The sequence below is a fragment of the Syngnathus floridae genome, chromosome 2 (assembly GCF_059516105.1).
Source record: "Syngnathus floridae isolate MCC-2025c chromosome 2, RoL_Sflo_1.0, whole genome shotgun sequence".
Classification (NCBI taxonomy): domain Eukaryota; kingdom Metazoa; phylum Chordata; class Actinopteri; order Syngnathiformes; family Syngnathidae; genus Syngnathus; species Syngnathus floridae.
In genome coordinates, this window is record NC_142414.1 from 8,420,870 (window position 1) to 8,436,617 (window position 15,748).

The following is a 15,748-nucleotide window of genomic DNA, read 5'->3' on the forward strand; positions in this document are numbered from 1 at the left end:
TGCGTTTATCTGCGGTGATTCAGTCGGATCTCGATGCGGAACATGAACATCTTTGTTTTTCGTCACACTGAGCAAGTAGCGACAACGTAAGCACGCCAAAAAGTGGCAAGACGATAATCGGCCAACTTTTGATCTTCTCTTCTCATTGCTTTATTGCACTTTTTTTAAATTTTGTGCTGATTTCAGCTCGTTGTGACCGACCAAGCCGTGACGTCTAACTTGGGAGCTCGAAGTAGTGTAAAATGACATTTATTTGAAACATAGACAGCATCCTCCTTCTCTCTCTTTCTCTCTCACATAAGCATTTTTATAAATAAAACATTATGGAACACAAACAAGTAGAATGGTTGACAGTCTGTTAAGATCACTTCTTAAATAAAACAGGGGACCTCATGAATGAATACGCGGTCGAGTCAAACAAAACATACATATACACAGATAAGGCTTGAGTTTTGAACTCTCGGTAGTGTTATTGCCATCTAGGGTATTTGTAAAGCTTAAAATAAATATGAAAAACTGTACAGGAATAATTTACAACAAGCAAACTGATGTGAACGAAATACAAGGCCCCAAAATATGGGAGAATATCATCTCTCCCCTCGAGTGTTAATTTTGATCATCATTAATGTTGGGGGGGGGGACAATGACACTCCAAGGAGTTTGGACAACACGCAATAATCCACAAAAATAAAACGAAGCAATCTGTAGTTGAGAAAAAAAATCACTCGGAAAGAATTGCCCAAATTTTCAAGTCATGAAACTGCGGAAGTGCAAGAAAGGTCACGACGACAATGATGTTTCTGCTTTGTGAAGAAGATTTAGCAACATTCGCGCTCGTGGAAAGGCGGAATACTTTCTGCTGGTAAAGTTCATTCTGTCATTTTTTTTTTTCTTCTTCTCATGAACACTTTCAGGTATGAAGTAACAGAACGTTGTCCACGGCCGGTGTACAAAAAGCAACTCAATGCGACGGTCGTAGCGCTTGTCGTATAAAAGCCGTTTTGTGTATTGATCGCGCGCAAACGCGAGGGGATAGAAACCAAGACATTGGTACACTTCTGCTTTGTTTTTGTACAACAAAAGATAAAATGTGCATTAGGTACGCTTGTACATTACATCTTACAATATTTACATACATTTCTTAATAATAGGACATTTCGGGATTACCTATTTACATCATGAAAATGTATCAGAAATATTTGGACTGTCTATTTGTCTTAAATATGTAAGGTAATGCTTCGAGCTTTTTTCTTTCTCTCTCTCTCTCTCTCTCTCTCTCTCTCTCTCTCTCTCTCTCTCTCTCTCTCTCTTTTTAATGTCTTATACTAGAAAAAAATAGTTACTGTACTTCAAGAAAGCTGTAGACAAATTGCAACCTTTTTTGATGGTTCATTCTATTTTTTTTTTTTTTTTTTTACTAGAGTAAAAATGGTGATTGGACGTTCCAGCACCTCAAAAGTCAGCAAGTCAAGTGAAGACGCGGCGGCACGGCGAGCGAACACGCAGCGTCAACGTGTAGCACCTGGGACAGCTCAGACGGCAGCGAGGAGGAGGAGGACACATTCATTGCTATCTGGAGATCTTCCTCCTTTTGGGCTTGGGCATCTTCACCTGTCGATCTCTTGATGGGATCTGGTGGCACGGAGAGTGAGAATGTGACGGAGAAACTCGGGGGGAGGGGGGGTGGCGGTGGACTCACCGTGCCCGACATTTTGTCCAGCTCGCTCATGGCCTCGTGGATAGCAGCTTCCAAGTGATTATTCAGCTTACCCGGCCTGCTAAAGAAAACATTCACCGTATGAACGATGTGATTGAAATTTGGCCAAGCGGGACGCGTTCGACGACGGTGTTGCTTACTTCAAGCCTCTTTTGGCAGCTCGGTCGAGCGCCTCCAAGTCGTGCGTTAAAGTTTTGAGCTTGTCCGGCTCAACCTGGGGCGGACGCAAGACAAAATGTCAACGTTTGTCCTGCACAAAGACATCACGCTAGCGTTATGCTCGTCGTTTTGACTCACCTTGGCCTGATCTCGCAGTTGCAGGGGAGCACCGTGGACCTGTTCGTCCCCCGCCAGCTTGGCCGGCCAGGGGGGGAAGCCCTTCAGCTGGCCCCACACCAGCTCTCCCATGTTGAAGGTCCCGGAGCGGTAATGGAGTAGCTCCGAGGAAGGCGAGTCGGGCTGCCGCAGGTCTTCCTCGCTGCTCAGGCTCTTGGTGTCCGAGGGGCTTGGCGTCGTCCCGTTCAAGTGGCCGTTGTAGTGGCCGTAGTCTTTGGCGCCGGCTAGCGGGCCCTCGAGGCTCGTGGACGAGCCGGGAGACTGGTCGTCGGCCGCCGAGTCCTGCCGAGGGGCTCCCAGAAGGTCCGCGTAGCCCCGGCTGCTGAAGAGCGGGGCGGAGCCGTTCATGTGAGCGCAACGTTCCACCGTCTGCTCCAGACGCTCCTTGTAGTTAGCGGGTGTCCGGCTGCAGTTGCTGAAGCGGTAGCCGTCGTCCAGGTAGGTCTTGCCGTGGGACAAGGTCACGCTGTGGTCGTTGGAGCCATTGGTGACGCAGGGCGGGGCGGCACGCTCCATGCGGGGGCTGCTCCTCACCTGCGTGGAGCACTCTAGGAACTCTTCTGCACCCCAACCGCCGCCGTCCCACTGTCCCCTCGGAGTTCCGCGGAAGTAGTCGTTGGCTTCCGGGGTGCTCTTGCCGGCGTCGGCGTTCTTTTGGCCTTCCGCCGGCCTGAGCTGCCTGCTTCTGGCCTGCTGCGACAAAACCTCCCCTTCCCCGTGCACCGGCGCACCGACCCCGTGGGGGAGCTTGCCGGGCTCCCCGATGGAGGCAGTGAAGGCACTCATGGCGCTGAGGGCAGGCACGGGGCTGGCCTGTGTGCTCCCGCTCATCGTGGCGGTGGTGATGGTTACTGGCATCCCCTTACTGGCGGCATCCACCACAGCCCTGTAGATGGCGTCCACGGACTCTGAGCCTCTGCCGGGGGCTCCGGCCGGTAAGCATTCGCTCTGGCGCGGCTGCCCCTCGCTAAACTGCGGGTGCGCCATCATCCCCTGCTGCATAAAGGACCACATTGTGAAATCGCACGTCCGAAGTGGCGCAGACCTCAAATGCAATCATCTCACCTGGTACATCTGGTAGCGGCAACCCACGGAGTCAAGGTTGGCATTGCCGCCGTCTGCGTAAGGCGGGTTGTTGTCGGAGAAGTGCTGCTGAGTCTGGTAGGCCCCGCCCTGCTGCATGTACAGCCGTCCTCGGTTGACGTGAGGCTGCGGGCCGAGGGAAGACGAGCTTCCTGCAGAGGAACCGAGACCAAGGAGCACATGTCAGACACATGGGGGGAGTATAATATTCAACTTAAACACAATAAATGCACCATGTGCGTTTGATCATTTTGTTTCGTCTGACAGAAGCAACTCAATAAAATGTTGAAACTTGGTTGATGGGAGACCTTCTACCAAACGGGCCGGTGAGAACATCCAGTTGAAGAGCAGAGAGGTCCTGCTTTAAGGTGAAAGTTGCGTTTAAGTCACATCCTTTGGGGGGGGAGCACAGACATAAGCGGCGGCTAAGTCGAGCAATACAACTGGTAAGTGGGAGGGGGGGAGGGGGGTTCTGGATGCATGCCGCATATATAAATGAACCCGACGGAGCAGCAGTGTTACCGAGACAAAGCCCGAGAAGACAAGCGTGTGTGCGTACGTATGTGCGTGCGGTGGCAAGAGCAGCTGGTACCATCATGTGTAGCTGAAGGGCAGCTGTGTGTGTTCATTTTTTTCTTCCCCCCCGCCTCTTTTCTTCCTTCCCGACGACGCTAAGAGCAGCGACACGGCCGACCCCCTTCCCCCTTCGATATAGTGACGGCTGTTGCCGGGGGATGTTACCATGGGAACCCAGTGATGATTGGTGGTGCCGTCCGCTGCCAGGAAGCTTGTCGGGGGAGTTTGGATTGTGGGGAGGGGGATGTGCCGAGGGTCAGGCGGTGCCATTTGAGCCTGCTGGGGGAGGTGGGCTGGTCAGCGCGGTGGCGGGGTGTCTGCGGCTGGGTGGGTGGGGGTGGGGGGGTGGGGGGGGTTTACAACGTTCATTGTGAACCCCCACTTCTTCGGGGTATTTGTTGGGGGGTGGGAATCGGAGTGCACCAGCTAGCATTCGAGACAGATGGCTACACAGGCTAAAGCTAAAAAGCGAATTTCTTCAACGCTGCCATCAACCGGCTACTTTGTTGCATCTGCCAATTTAATTCCATCGTGTTGCTTTAAAAAAAAAAAAAGTGTTAGTGAAGAATAAATCAAACGGTTCTCACCCTTGATGTATAAAAGGTGCTAAATCTAAAATATCAATTAATTAGTTTATTAATAGTATAGAGGTGTTTTGCAGTGCACTACTCATAAGCCTTTCACATCTCACTCCTTCATTTATGATATCGAAAAAAGATCATCTGGACTTTAATGACTTGACTGGAAAAACTAAGAATAGGTGGCCAGCAGCAAAGTTCTGCAGTGATCACAAGAAAAAAAAAAGCCATCAACAGATTCAATACATATTAGCGCACGCTCAAATGATCAGAGCTTCTTACACGATGTCATACGCGATGCGTAAACCCTCGTCAAGGTTTTTACTCTCCTCTGTATTCAGGCTCTGTCGTTGCTATAGCGACCAGCCATGAGAAGCTCTATAGAGCGGCCTATTCGGGCCATTTTGCTCAAAGCATGATGCAGCTCTTGTTTCCATCTGTTTCTTGGTCGACAAGCACGCGAATATCAACGAGGAGAAATCCGGGCTGGGTGACGATTAGCCCCCACTGACATTTGGCCTACTCATTAGCTCCGCCGCGGCGTGAATGACACAGCTAAATCTTTTTTTTGTTGATCCTGACTCAAAGTCTCAAAACACATTTGACTGTCATTGGGGATGCAGAGACACTGTTACGTAAGATGACATCAAGGCAGGCGTGTGGCGATAAAATATCAACGCTTGTTGTTTCTCACCTGTGTCAGACATGTTCTTTGTACAACTTCCATCTCCGGTCGCCATCACCGCCATGTTAGTCTGTCCTACGCTATGATGGAGGTTGTGCTGCGAGGGGTGAGGCCCGGAATGGGATAGCGGCGGGGGATTGGTGTGCGGGCGTCCGAGCGGCGTGCCGTCGGGGGCTACGAGTCCACCGGTGGGACCCCGAGGCCCGCAGTTATTTAAGGCGGGGGCTTTCATCTGGGACATCATGTCGGGAAACTGACCCGGCCGCGAGACCAAGTGACTTCCCGCGGCGTCCATGCCGGGACAATTCTGCATGCCGTCCACTTGGACCCGAGGCCTCTGCTGGCCCATGACGTTCTGCTGGGGGACCTTGGCCGTGGAGTCGTTGTAGTGGAGCTGAGCGGCTACTTGAGGAGACGGTCCTGGGTGGTGGCCCATGTTGTGGGAGCTCTGGCTGCTCATGGACTGGAGGAGTTGGGCCATGGAGGCGTTGGGTGGGAGGTTTCCGAGACGAGCAGCCTTTCGTGCCTGCTCTGCTGCCATCTGCGGCCCCCCCATGTTAGCTTTGCTGAGCGTACCGTAGCCCATGTTGGCGTCGTGGTTGACCGAGGCGTTGCCCGACGGTTGCCTTCGTTTGCGTATGGGGTCCCTCTGCTGAGCCATCAGTTTGTCTCGGAGAGCCGCTCGACCGCTCTGACCCTCGGGGCAGTTGAGCAGCATGGTGAAGTTTGGCGGGAGCATGGAGTTTAAAGTGCTGTGTCCTTCCAGGCCGGGATGAGCGCTGGTGGAGCCGGGGTGCCCGCTGCCTCCGTTTGCCCCGCCGCCCGCTAGAGCAGCCGCTGCCGCCGCTGCCGCACCGGTAGTGCCGTGTTTGTTTTGATGTGCTAGCTGTGCTTTGGCTGCTGCTGACAGGAGGCTGCTGGCTGGGAAGGAGGCAGCATTCTGTTGGTTGAGAATCTGGTTGAGGGGCATCCTCAGCAGTCCTGCCTGGCCCTTCTGGGAAGCGCTAGGTGAGGGCAAGGAGGAAGAGGAGGAGGTGGGCGAATACGTGGCGGTGGTGGCGTTGTTGTGCTGAAGAGCGCCAAGCAGCTGGGGATCTCTGTACTGATGGATGGAGTCATTCCTGTTGCCGGAAGGGCTGGGGGGCATAGCCGGCCGGGGAGAGCCCATGGCCGATCTCGGGGACCGAGGGGGGACCTTCAGTGCGCCGCATGCGGCCTGATGCCCCGACGGCACGGCAAAGTTTCCGTGCTCGGAGGAGGTTGACGACGAGCGCGAGCGATGGGGTGAAGCTTCCGCTCGCCCCAGGGCCGATCCCGCCATGTGAACCGGGGAGGTGACCGGGGACGGCGGCACGGACGAAGCCGGAGCGCTCTGTTGAGTCCTAGGAACTTGGCCGCCGTGGCCCACGGGCCCGGGCTTGACGGTGGGCAAAGGTAAGTTACTTGGCAAAGGGACAATGGCAGGAGGGGGGATGTTTACATTCATCATTGATACCTGAGTGTGGATGTTAGGCTGGAAGTTTGGGGCGTTGGCTGGGGGCTGGCTAGGAGCCTTGCTGGGGATCGGGTCCAGGATACCCAAGGGGTCTTTTTCAGACGTCAATTGCCTCTTTTGCAGGACGCAGGAGGGTGGCACAGAGGGAGGAGGCGGAGGTGGCGGTACGGCATGCGCTTTATGGTGGAAGGCTGCAGCGGGCACGTCCATGGCATAGGGAAAGTTCCCGCGGGGCATATTGTTCATGACGGGGCTTTTGGCAGTGGCTGTGGGCGAGAGCGGCGTGCTAGTCCTTCTCGCCATGGCACAGGCTGCTTGGCTCGCAGGGGAGCCGTGGAGCATCATGCTCGGTGGGGAAAGAGGCGTTCTGGAGTTGCCGTGGATGGAAGCCGAGCTGGGACTGCCGGCGCCCGGAAATGCGCAAGAACTGCTTCTTTGAAAGGCCTCCGGGCTAGCCAGCGTGTCCGCGCGGGGCGACTGCGAGCCATCGCCGCAATGTTTGGTGCCGGAGATGGGTGGGCTCAACATGCCTCCGTAGCCGAGCCGGTAAGGGGATTTGGGGCCCGGGTCGCCGCCGGGCAACCTCTGCAGCCTGGAGTAGACGGCGGAGAGCTCCGCCTGCTGCCCTCCGCCCATCTCCTGAGGTGGAAACATCTGCTGCTGGTGGCCGGCTGCCATTGCCATCTTGTAAGGATTCTTGCAGTCTGGCCCGGCGGCGTTAACCAGGACATCGTGGGCTACCGTCCTTATTGCTCGATGACTCGCAGAATGCGACACCGCCGGCGTACCTTGAGGCCAAACAAAGCACGGTTCAGTTTGAAGCCGCTCGCGCGTCTTCCCTCGGCCACGTTGAAGACGTACGCACGTACCTCCGACAGGGCCGCTCAGAGTGAGAGGAGGGTGACTCTCCATGCTCTTGTGCAGCGTAGCCACAGCCAGAAGTTTCCTCTTGTGAATACACAGCTTGGTGACGTCCTCGTCCGACTTGACGTCCTCCGCTGTCCTCTGCTTGACCATGGCCCCCGGGTCAAAGTTGAACACCTGAGGAATCGATCATCTGATTATGTCAGAGTAAGATTTCACAGCTGTGATAGTTTTGTGTCGAATTGCGGGAAATGATGGGACGGATTACAATTTTCACATTCAAGCACCAGAAATTTGATTCGACAATGACACGACGTAAAAGATGTTATGAGACATTTTACTTTTATATGCATGTTTTTAATTGAATGTGGAAGAATAGGTTGCGGGTTTGCTACCTTGTGGAGGACGAGCGGGCATTCCAGACCACATTTGCAGGTCCCGTCCGTCAGAAGGTAGTTCTTCACCTGATCCAAACTGGAGAGCACAGAGCCACTGGGACTGCACACGGAAAAGATGGAGAAATCAGATTCAGGACATGCCACTCAAGGTGTTGGTGCAGAAAACTGAAGAAAATGTTAAAAGAACAACCAGTGCGAGATTGTCAATGTTTGAATTTGTGCATCTGAATGAAGCGACGAGTCACATTAACGCAAAACGAGTTGGGCTGTTTACGCAACGCAAAAAAAAAACATTCTGAGCGTTTGTGTGCATGCGCACGGTGACAGTTTCAGGCCACGGTCAAAGACGTCGGTGGGATTCTTTCCAATACTAAAAATAAACTTGACACTTAACCAACTGTTGCGCTCATTGTGATGAGCGCAGAGTGTGCATTAAGAAGACACAACCCGACACCATCGGGCCGTGTGCCATCTGGGTGGATTAGGACTGCTTTCAAATGTGGTCAAAACTGAGATGTGCAATCTCCAAATTCCAAACAACCCCAAACAGCCACCATGAACCTCACCAAAACATGGATAGAGAGAAAAAAAAAAAAGACATAACAAAAGCGGATTCATTTAGATACTGAAATGCGGGGCAGGTAATCCTTATTTATATACATATATATATATATTTTTTATTACTCATGTACAATATTACTATTATTTATGTATATTATTTTTACACATTTTATTTTTACACATTTTAGTTTGTTTAATTTTTTCATTATTATAACAATTAATGACACTAATTATGAATTTTATCATCACACCAATATTACTATTATGTATATTATTTTTACACATTTTATTTTTCATTTTATTTTGTTTAATTTGCTCATTATTATAACAATTAATGACACTAATTATGAATTTTATCATCACACCAATCAACAAGACCCTAAAAAAATCAGATTTTATCATTTTATAATTTTTATTTGATTTTTTTTAATTATATATTTTATCATCACCACACCAATCAAATAACGAGACCTTAAACAAGAAAAAAACCCTGATATCTTTCTCATAGCAAATTTCCGTTGCTGACGTGTCCAGTTTGCCCAGAAGCCGCGTGCGTCTCCTACCTGACATACAAGATGCCGCCGTGCTCCCTCACGCGCTGCCAGCCGATGGGGACTTGGACAGGGGCGGCCTGCCTCTCCTCGCCCGCCTCACAGTCCTTTCCGCCATTCATTGCTCAAGTGGATTTGCGCTCACACCTCACCGCTACTTCTGTCAGACATCCAGCGGAGTCTCGACGACGCACGCCATCTTCGTCTTCCAACAGTCGGCAGGGCGGCTACGGAATAGCACTCTTGAGGGTGGGGCAGGGCGGGGGCGAGGCCGGGTGGGAACGGTCGGGTAGGTTGACCCTACCCTTTTAGTTGCTTCATGGCCGCGGTGCTGATTGCCACACAGAGCTCCATTACTGCCATCCCACTCAGGAAGAGGGTCGGGAACGGGTGCGCTCCACACGCGCACACCTTCGGCTTAACTTTTTGCTACCATTTGTCCTTTGTGTCAGATGAGCAAGCGGGATGAATTCAACATGTTGTTTCCCAGACGCAGCTGGGTGGTGATATTCCCACGCTTCCTGTATGGGTCAAACAAGTGTATAGCAATTAGACAGGGAGAAAATGTAACATTTTGAAATTTGGGGAAAAACAGACAATTCGCATTGGATGTTTTCTGCCTCCTGTGCCGAGCTGCTTATTTGAGTCTGCCAGTGACAAAGCATCCTTGCAAGCATTGCTGCTGCTGACTCATAACTGGAGTGGCTGGCTGGCAGCAAAGCCAGCAATACAACTACGGAAAGGGGGGGGGGGGGGGGGGGTGAAGCAGTATGCGTGGCAGCCATCGATCAGAGGAAGCACCACCACATTCAAATTCTCATTTGAAGCTTTCAATGAAGAAAACCAAAAAAATGGTTTTGCGAGAAATCATTCAACAAAACACTCAACTTTCTGAATTGCACTCTTCGAGTTTGGAATATTATGGCCTCCAAGAGCTGGGCTAAGTGGTGTTACCTTAGATTAAAAAATAGGGGTGAAAACATTTACAGTACCCCCACCCCCTCACAAAAAAAAAAAAAAAAAAAAGATCCAAGAATTTTGGCTGCCTCAAGGAATTATTTATTTGTTTGTACAAAAAATGCCATTAATGTAATGATTAAGTGTTATAAATTGGCCCGGGCACACTACAAGAGCAACAAAATGAATGCTACACAAACCAATATGAGATCAACTTTAACGTACCTTACTCGTATGACGTTAGTTAGTTATGACTAATCTTGAATTTGTGCCTCGTTTATTGCAATCGGTGACTACAATGTGACTTCATACAGGAAATGTTGTGTTGTAATGTTATTTTGCAATAGTAATACAAATTGTATTTCTCGTCTTTTTAAGCAAATCACTGCAGGCTTGGCTGAACAAATTGAATGCACAATTAGATGGTTACCAAAGATGATAGTAACAGCCTTAAGCATGGTGATGCGAAAGCAACGAATTGTAAATTAAAAAATCTGCTGATTAACAAATAAAAAAAAAAAATCTCTGAGTTTTTCTTGTGTATCCATTATTAGTCTTTAACCAAGACACATGTTTTTCTCACTTAAGTGCTTGCTGGAATTTTCAGTAGTGATTACTGGAAAGATTCAATAGTTCCAATAGTAAGCCTAGTCAAACGTGCGTCGAGTGGTTCAATGTTGTCAGTGAGACAGACGCTCATCATCTTGACAAGTGATCGGAGCAAGCCAGGTGACGAGGCGAGCATCATAGCTCACTTTATATTTGGCTGCAAACACGAGAGTTTAGGAATCAACTCTCCTACGACAGGTGAACGACGCCAAAGAATCTTTCGTTAACCAGCAATCGGGACCAAAAGATTCTCACTTAGCAATTTAGCATTAGCCAGCCAAGTGTTGCCATTAACAACACAAGCAGACCTTCTGATTATCCGAACTACCTTCGGGTGCAGTGATCCGTTCAGCCTAGGATCAGGAGGAACGAACGAGTGACGGTGTCAACAAAACCCGAGCGGGCGATGCAGTGGTCACTACTCGGCTAGCTGGAGGTTAGCATACCAAGCGTCAGCTGTCTGGCTACCGTTAGTTAGCCAACGACTGCTCGTTGAAACCAAAAGGCACCGCGACCACACTGGACACCGTCCACGACGCTTCCCTTGGGAGAGCCGGAGCCGGGCTACAACGGGGGTACGCCAGTGTTTCATACCGACGCGAAAATGTCGAAGTGGAGCGTAGTTTAGCCCTCGACGGTTTTCGAGCCAAGGGGCCAACGCAAGGCCACGGCTAGGCCCGACTAGCTAGCGTTAGCTAGCCGTGCAAAGCCTTTGCGTCTGCAGACACACAGGAGACTCTTTCAGCTACAACGCTTGTAATACCCTCGTCCAATCTCCGCGTAACACTCTGGTTCTTACCCGAGTACCACAGTGAATGCACATTGGCGATAGAACGGCGAATAGTCCAAGCAAGGGCTCTTTCAGATCTTAAGGAGGGGAGAAAAGGAAACCTACCTACCCATTAGTTCTATCTGCCTCTGCTGCTTCTCCTACACTGGGATATTGGAAATGATGGAGAGCCCGACTGCGCATGCGTGTTGGCGACAGCCAGCACACAGGAGAGCTGATGCTCCCCCAAAGGCCCAACACGCTCTTTGCTATCTGTCTGACATGAATAGCCTTCCTCGAAATATTACAAATAAACATAAAAACACACAAAAAATAATCTCATAGAGCTAATAACATTTGTATTAACTGTGGTAACCGTTTTAAATCAAGTGTTATTATTATTATTATTATTATTATTATTATTATTATTATTATTATTATTGTTATTATTATATTGCTGTTGATGGCTGTCCTTTTATGGCGTCATTGTGAATATTGATATTTGTGACAACCCAATTTCCCTCAGCGCATGAATATATTTAGTGTTGCCTATGGGCACCAGCCCCCAAAGAACCACACTGGTTTATTGAAAAGGCGAACAGTCAGAAATTTGTATTCATAAATAAATGAATAAATATATGCAGAAATAAATACACAAACTGTTGTTCTGTTTCTTCATTATTTTTTTTTAGAAATTGTTATTATGAAATTCGTTACATAAATGAGATGTTATTAATAACATTATTGAAAGTATTTTGCGCTGGGTGTGTATCAAACATTCACATTAATCAGTACCCAAGAACAGAAGTTGATCTCGGTTACAAAAAGGTTGGTGACCCCAATCCCTTATTTCAATAGGGTTGATTTGCGCTATCGTGTGGACATGATGAGAACTACAAGTGGTGTTGGTTTCTTGTAGTCGAAAGCATTTATCACAGCGCCCTCGTGTGGCAAAACTAATTGTAGATCTCATGATAAGCAAAACTAAATGTAGCTTTCATGATAACGTACCAAAAGGAATTCATACTTATTTTATGGTAATCCTGGGAATTTCTACATATATTTTTAAAAGCATTTATGGTACAAATTTCATTTATTTATGTGTTATATTTTTAAGTGGGCGGCGAGACGTCAGAGTGAGGATTCGCAGCCAATCAGCGACGACAACAACGGAACTGCAGTAACCAGCCGGAAATACAGGGACGTGTCTATTTTTTTTTTTTTTCTGCCGCGAAGGTTTGTTTTTACTCTGCAACAGCGAGTCACTATTTGGGATTCGGGATTTGTCGACAGATTTGGGGTGAAGCAGTGTGAATGTGGTATGAGATAGGTTAAATAGGATAAACGCGATCGAGTCCGGATGTGGCACCACAAGTGCGTTCAGTTTGAAGTAGCGTAATAAGACATTTGTCCATGTGTAAATTAACATGAAATTATTTAAATTGTGCAGCCAGTGTTCTTCCTGATATTCTGTAGGATCAAATTGTGCTTAATTGAAATTAAACACCAAAAAGTGGTGGGAACTAACGAAATATTTTGTCACTGAATTTAACTATTTCAGATTTTTGTAGAATAATAATGAAAATTATTACATTAGATACAAAAGTAAAACAAAGTTTTAAATATAAATAATTTTTATTTTTCAACAGTATGACTGATTCTGATCTGAACCATCTCATTGCATGGAAGGTTCCGTTAAATCATATCTGTCATTATTCTGAAAGCGCACACTTTGTCAGTTGACTACTTCATTTTTTTTTTTTTTTTTTTTACCCTTTGACAAATTCCTTACAGTCAGGCGATCATGAGTAAACGAAAAGCCAAAAGTGTTCCAAAGCCAATCAACGAATGTATCACACAGGTTTGTTGACTTTCTTTCTGGTATGGTTTCTGATTTTTTGCCAGAGCGACTGACTCTTATTTTCATTGACAGCTTCACAAATGTCTGAGAGAGCGATTTTGCCATGATCAGCTTCCCAGCACGCTTGAGGCATCAGAGGCCCAACACAAGTAAGCAAGCTCTGAGTCCAGACTGTTGTTTTGTTCAATGAATTTACTCACAGAGGATTCCTCTTTTCCCGTCAGACACCTCCTGGGGTTACTCCAGCGAACCGCCATCCATGGTGAAAGCAACTCTGCGCTCATCATAGGTCCCAGGGGATCCGGAAAAACTGTGGTCAGATCACCTAAGCACTGCCAATGAGCTTCTTTCATCTCAGCGTGGTGCAATCTGGCGGTGTCCTTCTGTCCGCAGCTCCTCAAGTGCGTGTTAAGAGACCTGCTGCAGGAAAAGGAAGTAAAGAAGAACCTCCTGCAGGTCCATCTCAACGGTATGTCATCCTAGTGTGCTCTTCCACGTCGCAATCCAGTTCAACGCATCTCTTGTCCATTCGCTCAGGCCTCCTGCAGACTGACGACAGAATAGCCCTGAAAGAAATAACACGACAACTCAACCTGGAAAATGTTGTCGGCGACAAAGTATTTGTGAGTGTCGTCACAATTCACTTAAAAAAAGTCAGTTGTTCTAGTTGTTACCAATTAATGAGAAGGGCTTCCGAAATAATGTGTTCCAGGGGAGCTTTGCGGAGAACTTGGTCTTCCTGTTGGAGGCACTCAAGAAAGGTCAGATTTAGAAATCCGTGACGTTGTTTTCTCCATTTTGGTTCTGACACGAGTTTATACTCAGGCGACCGCAGCAGTACTCGTCCAATCTTGTTCGTCCTGGATGAGTTTGATCTCTTTGCTCACCACAAGAACCAAACTCTGCTCTACAACTTGTTGGATGTGTCTCAGTCGGCCCAGGCGCCGGTCGCTGTGGTCGGGCTCACCTGCAGGCTGGTCAGTTGTCCTCCTGTCAACTTTGCATGGATTGATTTGGTTTGGTTTTGATCAAAACTTTGAAGTAGCGGAGGTGTTTGTGGTGGTTCGCAGGATGTCCTGGAGTTGCTGGAGAAGCGGGTGAAATCGCGCTTTTCCCATCGTCAGATCCACATGCTGAGCAACCTGAGCTTCTCTCAGTACCAGGAGCGAGTCGCATCCCAGCTCAGCCTTCCCGACGACTTTCCCGACAGGAGCTTCGCTGAAGACTGGAACAGCGGCGTGCAGGCAAGGACAATGGGTAACGGCGACTCGGACAAAATTAGTCTCGTAACCGCGCTCGTGTCTTTTTTTTTTTTCCCTCCAGAGTCTTTGTGAAGACAAATCAGTGGAGGAGATATTACGGAGACATTTTAATTTCAGTACAGACTTTCGTTCTTTGCGCATGCTACTGGTGAGGGAATCGTCACTCAATCTCCAGAACCTCCAACATGTCTTCTCCAAGATGAATGAGCGACTATCTTTTCCTTCCAGATGTTGTGCTTGAGTCGCATCTCTCCAGTAAATCCCATCATCAAGCCTGCCGACGTACTGGAAGCCAGCAGAATGTGCTTCAGCGATTCCACATCCAACATGCTTCATGGTGAAATACACGACAGAATTCTTGGAGTATGACCTTTTGGTCCACACGGGTTCACTGTACATCTTGCGTTCCTTCAGGTCTTTCCATCCTAGAGCTGTGCTTGGTCATTTCCATGAAACACCTCAACGACGTCTACGGAGGAGAGCCCTTCAACTTCCAGATGGTTTACAACGGTATGCAATTAACATACCATGGGATGTCATCTTTTTGACCCTTTTCTATTTTCAGAGTTTAAGAAGTTCCTCCAGAGAAAGTCCAACTCCATGTACAACTTTGAGCAGCCTGTTGTCATCAAGGTGGCGGACAAACTTTCAAGCTTTTTTCACCTGGGAAAGTATTTTCAGCTTTTTTTTTTTTTTGCTCCCGCAGGCTTTCGAGCATCTGCAGCAGCTGGAGTTGATCCGACCTGTGGACGGATCTTCGGCCAAAACTCAGCGGGAATACCAGTTGATGAAACTCATGCTGGACAGCAGTCAGATCATTGAGGCTCTGCATAAATATCCACAATGCCCCACAGATATCAAACAGTGGGGCATGTCTGCCTTCGCTTAGGATTTTATTGATGTACTATTTTCTACAATAATAAAAGTATTATTTTTTTCAATGCAACAGTTAGAAGTAGTCGCTTTTTTTTTTAAAACTAAAATTGCTCCCCCCTCCTCACCCCTCCCTCTTGATGATAAACTTGCATATCAAATATAACTTAAAATCTTTGGCACAATTTTGTCTGGTATTATCCAGTGATTAAATATTTGATCATAAAAATATATAGTGTTAATTTTGCTGTCAAAATGTTTGTAAAACCTTTTTAGCCAGTTCGACGAAGAGAAAGTGAGGAACTCAACTCGGCAAAAAGGACTCCATTATGCTAATGCTAACCATGTGGTTTTCTAATTCTGAAATAACAAATATTTTTTTTACGGTTGTACTTTCAATTCATTGAACTGTATCATGTGCTGAGGGCTGTTTTTGAATAATTTGTACATATCATTGGGCAACAGATAAGTCAAATTATTAGAAACAGGCAATGCAGGATCTCACATCTTTGGCTCTGCGGAAAGATAAGTGTCACGAAAATCACATTTTAAACATGTGAGCGTGCAAGGGTA

The 15,748-nt window shown here is 48.0% G+C and overlaps 2 protein-coding genes across 4 annotated transcripts; one reads left to right on the forward strand and one right to left on the reverse strand.

Moving 5' to 3' along the window:
* Positions 1 to 1,291: 1,291 nt before the first annotated feature.
* mbd5 (methyl-CpG binding domain protein 5) lies at positions 1,292 to 11,351 on the reverse strand. 3 transcript variants are annotated; one of them, XM_088368927.1, is made up of 11 exons: positions 11,210 to 11,351; positions 9,149 to 9,365; positions 8,857 to 9,071; positions 7,730 to 7,832; positions 7,340 to 7,511; positions 4,985 to 7,258; positions 3,119 to 3,288; positions 2,015 to 3,046; positions 1,858 to 1,931; positions 1,700 to 1,778; positions 1,292 to 1,632 (listed from the first exon to the last, which is right to left on the reverse strand). In XM_088368927.1, exons 3-11 carry the CDS (start codon positions 8,964 to 8,966, stop codon positions 1,570 to 1,572), a joined length of 4,077 nt encoding a protein of 1,358 aa, XP_088225053.1. In that variant the 5' UTR covers positions 8,967 to 9,071; positions 9,149 to 9,365; positions 11,210 to 11,351; the 3' UTR covers positions 1,292 to 1,569. The 3 variants fall into 3 exon arrangements, with proteins under 3 accessions (XP_088225053.1, XP_088225052.1, XP_088225051.1); XM_088368926.1 differs by having other exon boundaries at positions 1,700 to 1,775; positions 2,015 to 3,049; XM_088368925.1 differs by having other exon boundaries at positions 2,015 to 3,049.
* A 1,050-nt stretch (positions 11,352 to 12,401) lies between these two features.
* orc4 (origin recognition complex, subunit 4) lies at positions 12,402 to 15,248 on the forward strand. The gene is made up of 14 exons (XM_088368026.1): positions 12,402 to 12,553; positions 12,974 to 13,040; positions 13,113 to 13,189; positions 13,265 to 13,355; positions 13,434 to 13,509; positions 13,578 to 13,663; positions 13,753 to 13,801; positions 13,866 to 14,017; positions 14,111 to 14,284; positions 14,364 to 14,450; positions 14,531 to 14,639; positions 14,717 to 14,812; positions 14,868 to 14,935; positions 15,009 to 15,248. The coding sequence occupies exons 1-14, from the start codon at positions 12,540 to 12,542 to the stop codon at positions 15,189 to 15,191; spliced, it is 1,329 nt and encodes a 442-aa protein (XP_088224152.1). The 5' UTR covers positions 12,402 to 12,539; the 3' UTR covers positions 15,192 to 15,248.
* The last annotated feature ends 500 nt before the right edge of the window (positions 15,249 to 15,748 follow it).

Excerpts from the sequence above, each read along its gene's own strand:
- mbd5 (XM_088368925.1), bottom strand. The coding sequence starts at position 8,966 with ATGAATGGCGGAAAGGACTGTGAGGCGGGCGAGGAGAGGCAGGCCGCC. Across the intron at positions 3,050-3,118 it reads GCCGCTACCAGATGTACCAG|CAGGGGATGATGGCGCACCC; the intron begins GTGAGATGATTG and ends TCCTTTATGCAG. Across the intron at positions 1,633-1,699 it reads TGGACAAAATGTCGGGCACG|ATCCCATCAAGAGATCGACA; the intron begins GTGAGTCCACCG and ends CCGTGCCACCAG.
- orc4 (XM_088368026.1), top strand. Across the intron at positions 14,640-14,716 it reads CACATCCAACATGCTTCATG|GTCTTTCCATCCTAGAGCTG; the intron begins GTGAAATACACG and ends GCGTTCCTTCAG. Across the intron at positions 14,936-15,008 it reads AGCAGCCTGTTGTCATCAAG|GCTTTCGAGCATCTGCAGCA; the intron begins GTGGCGGACAAA and ends TTGCTCCCGCAG.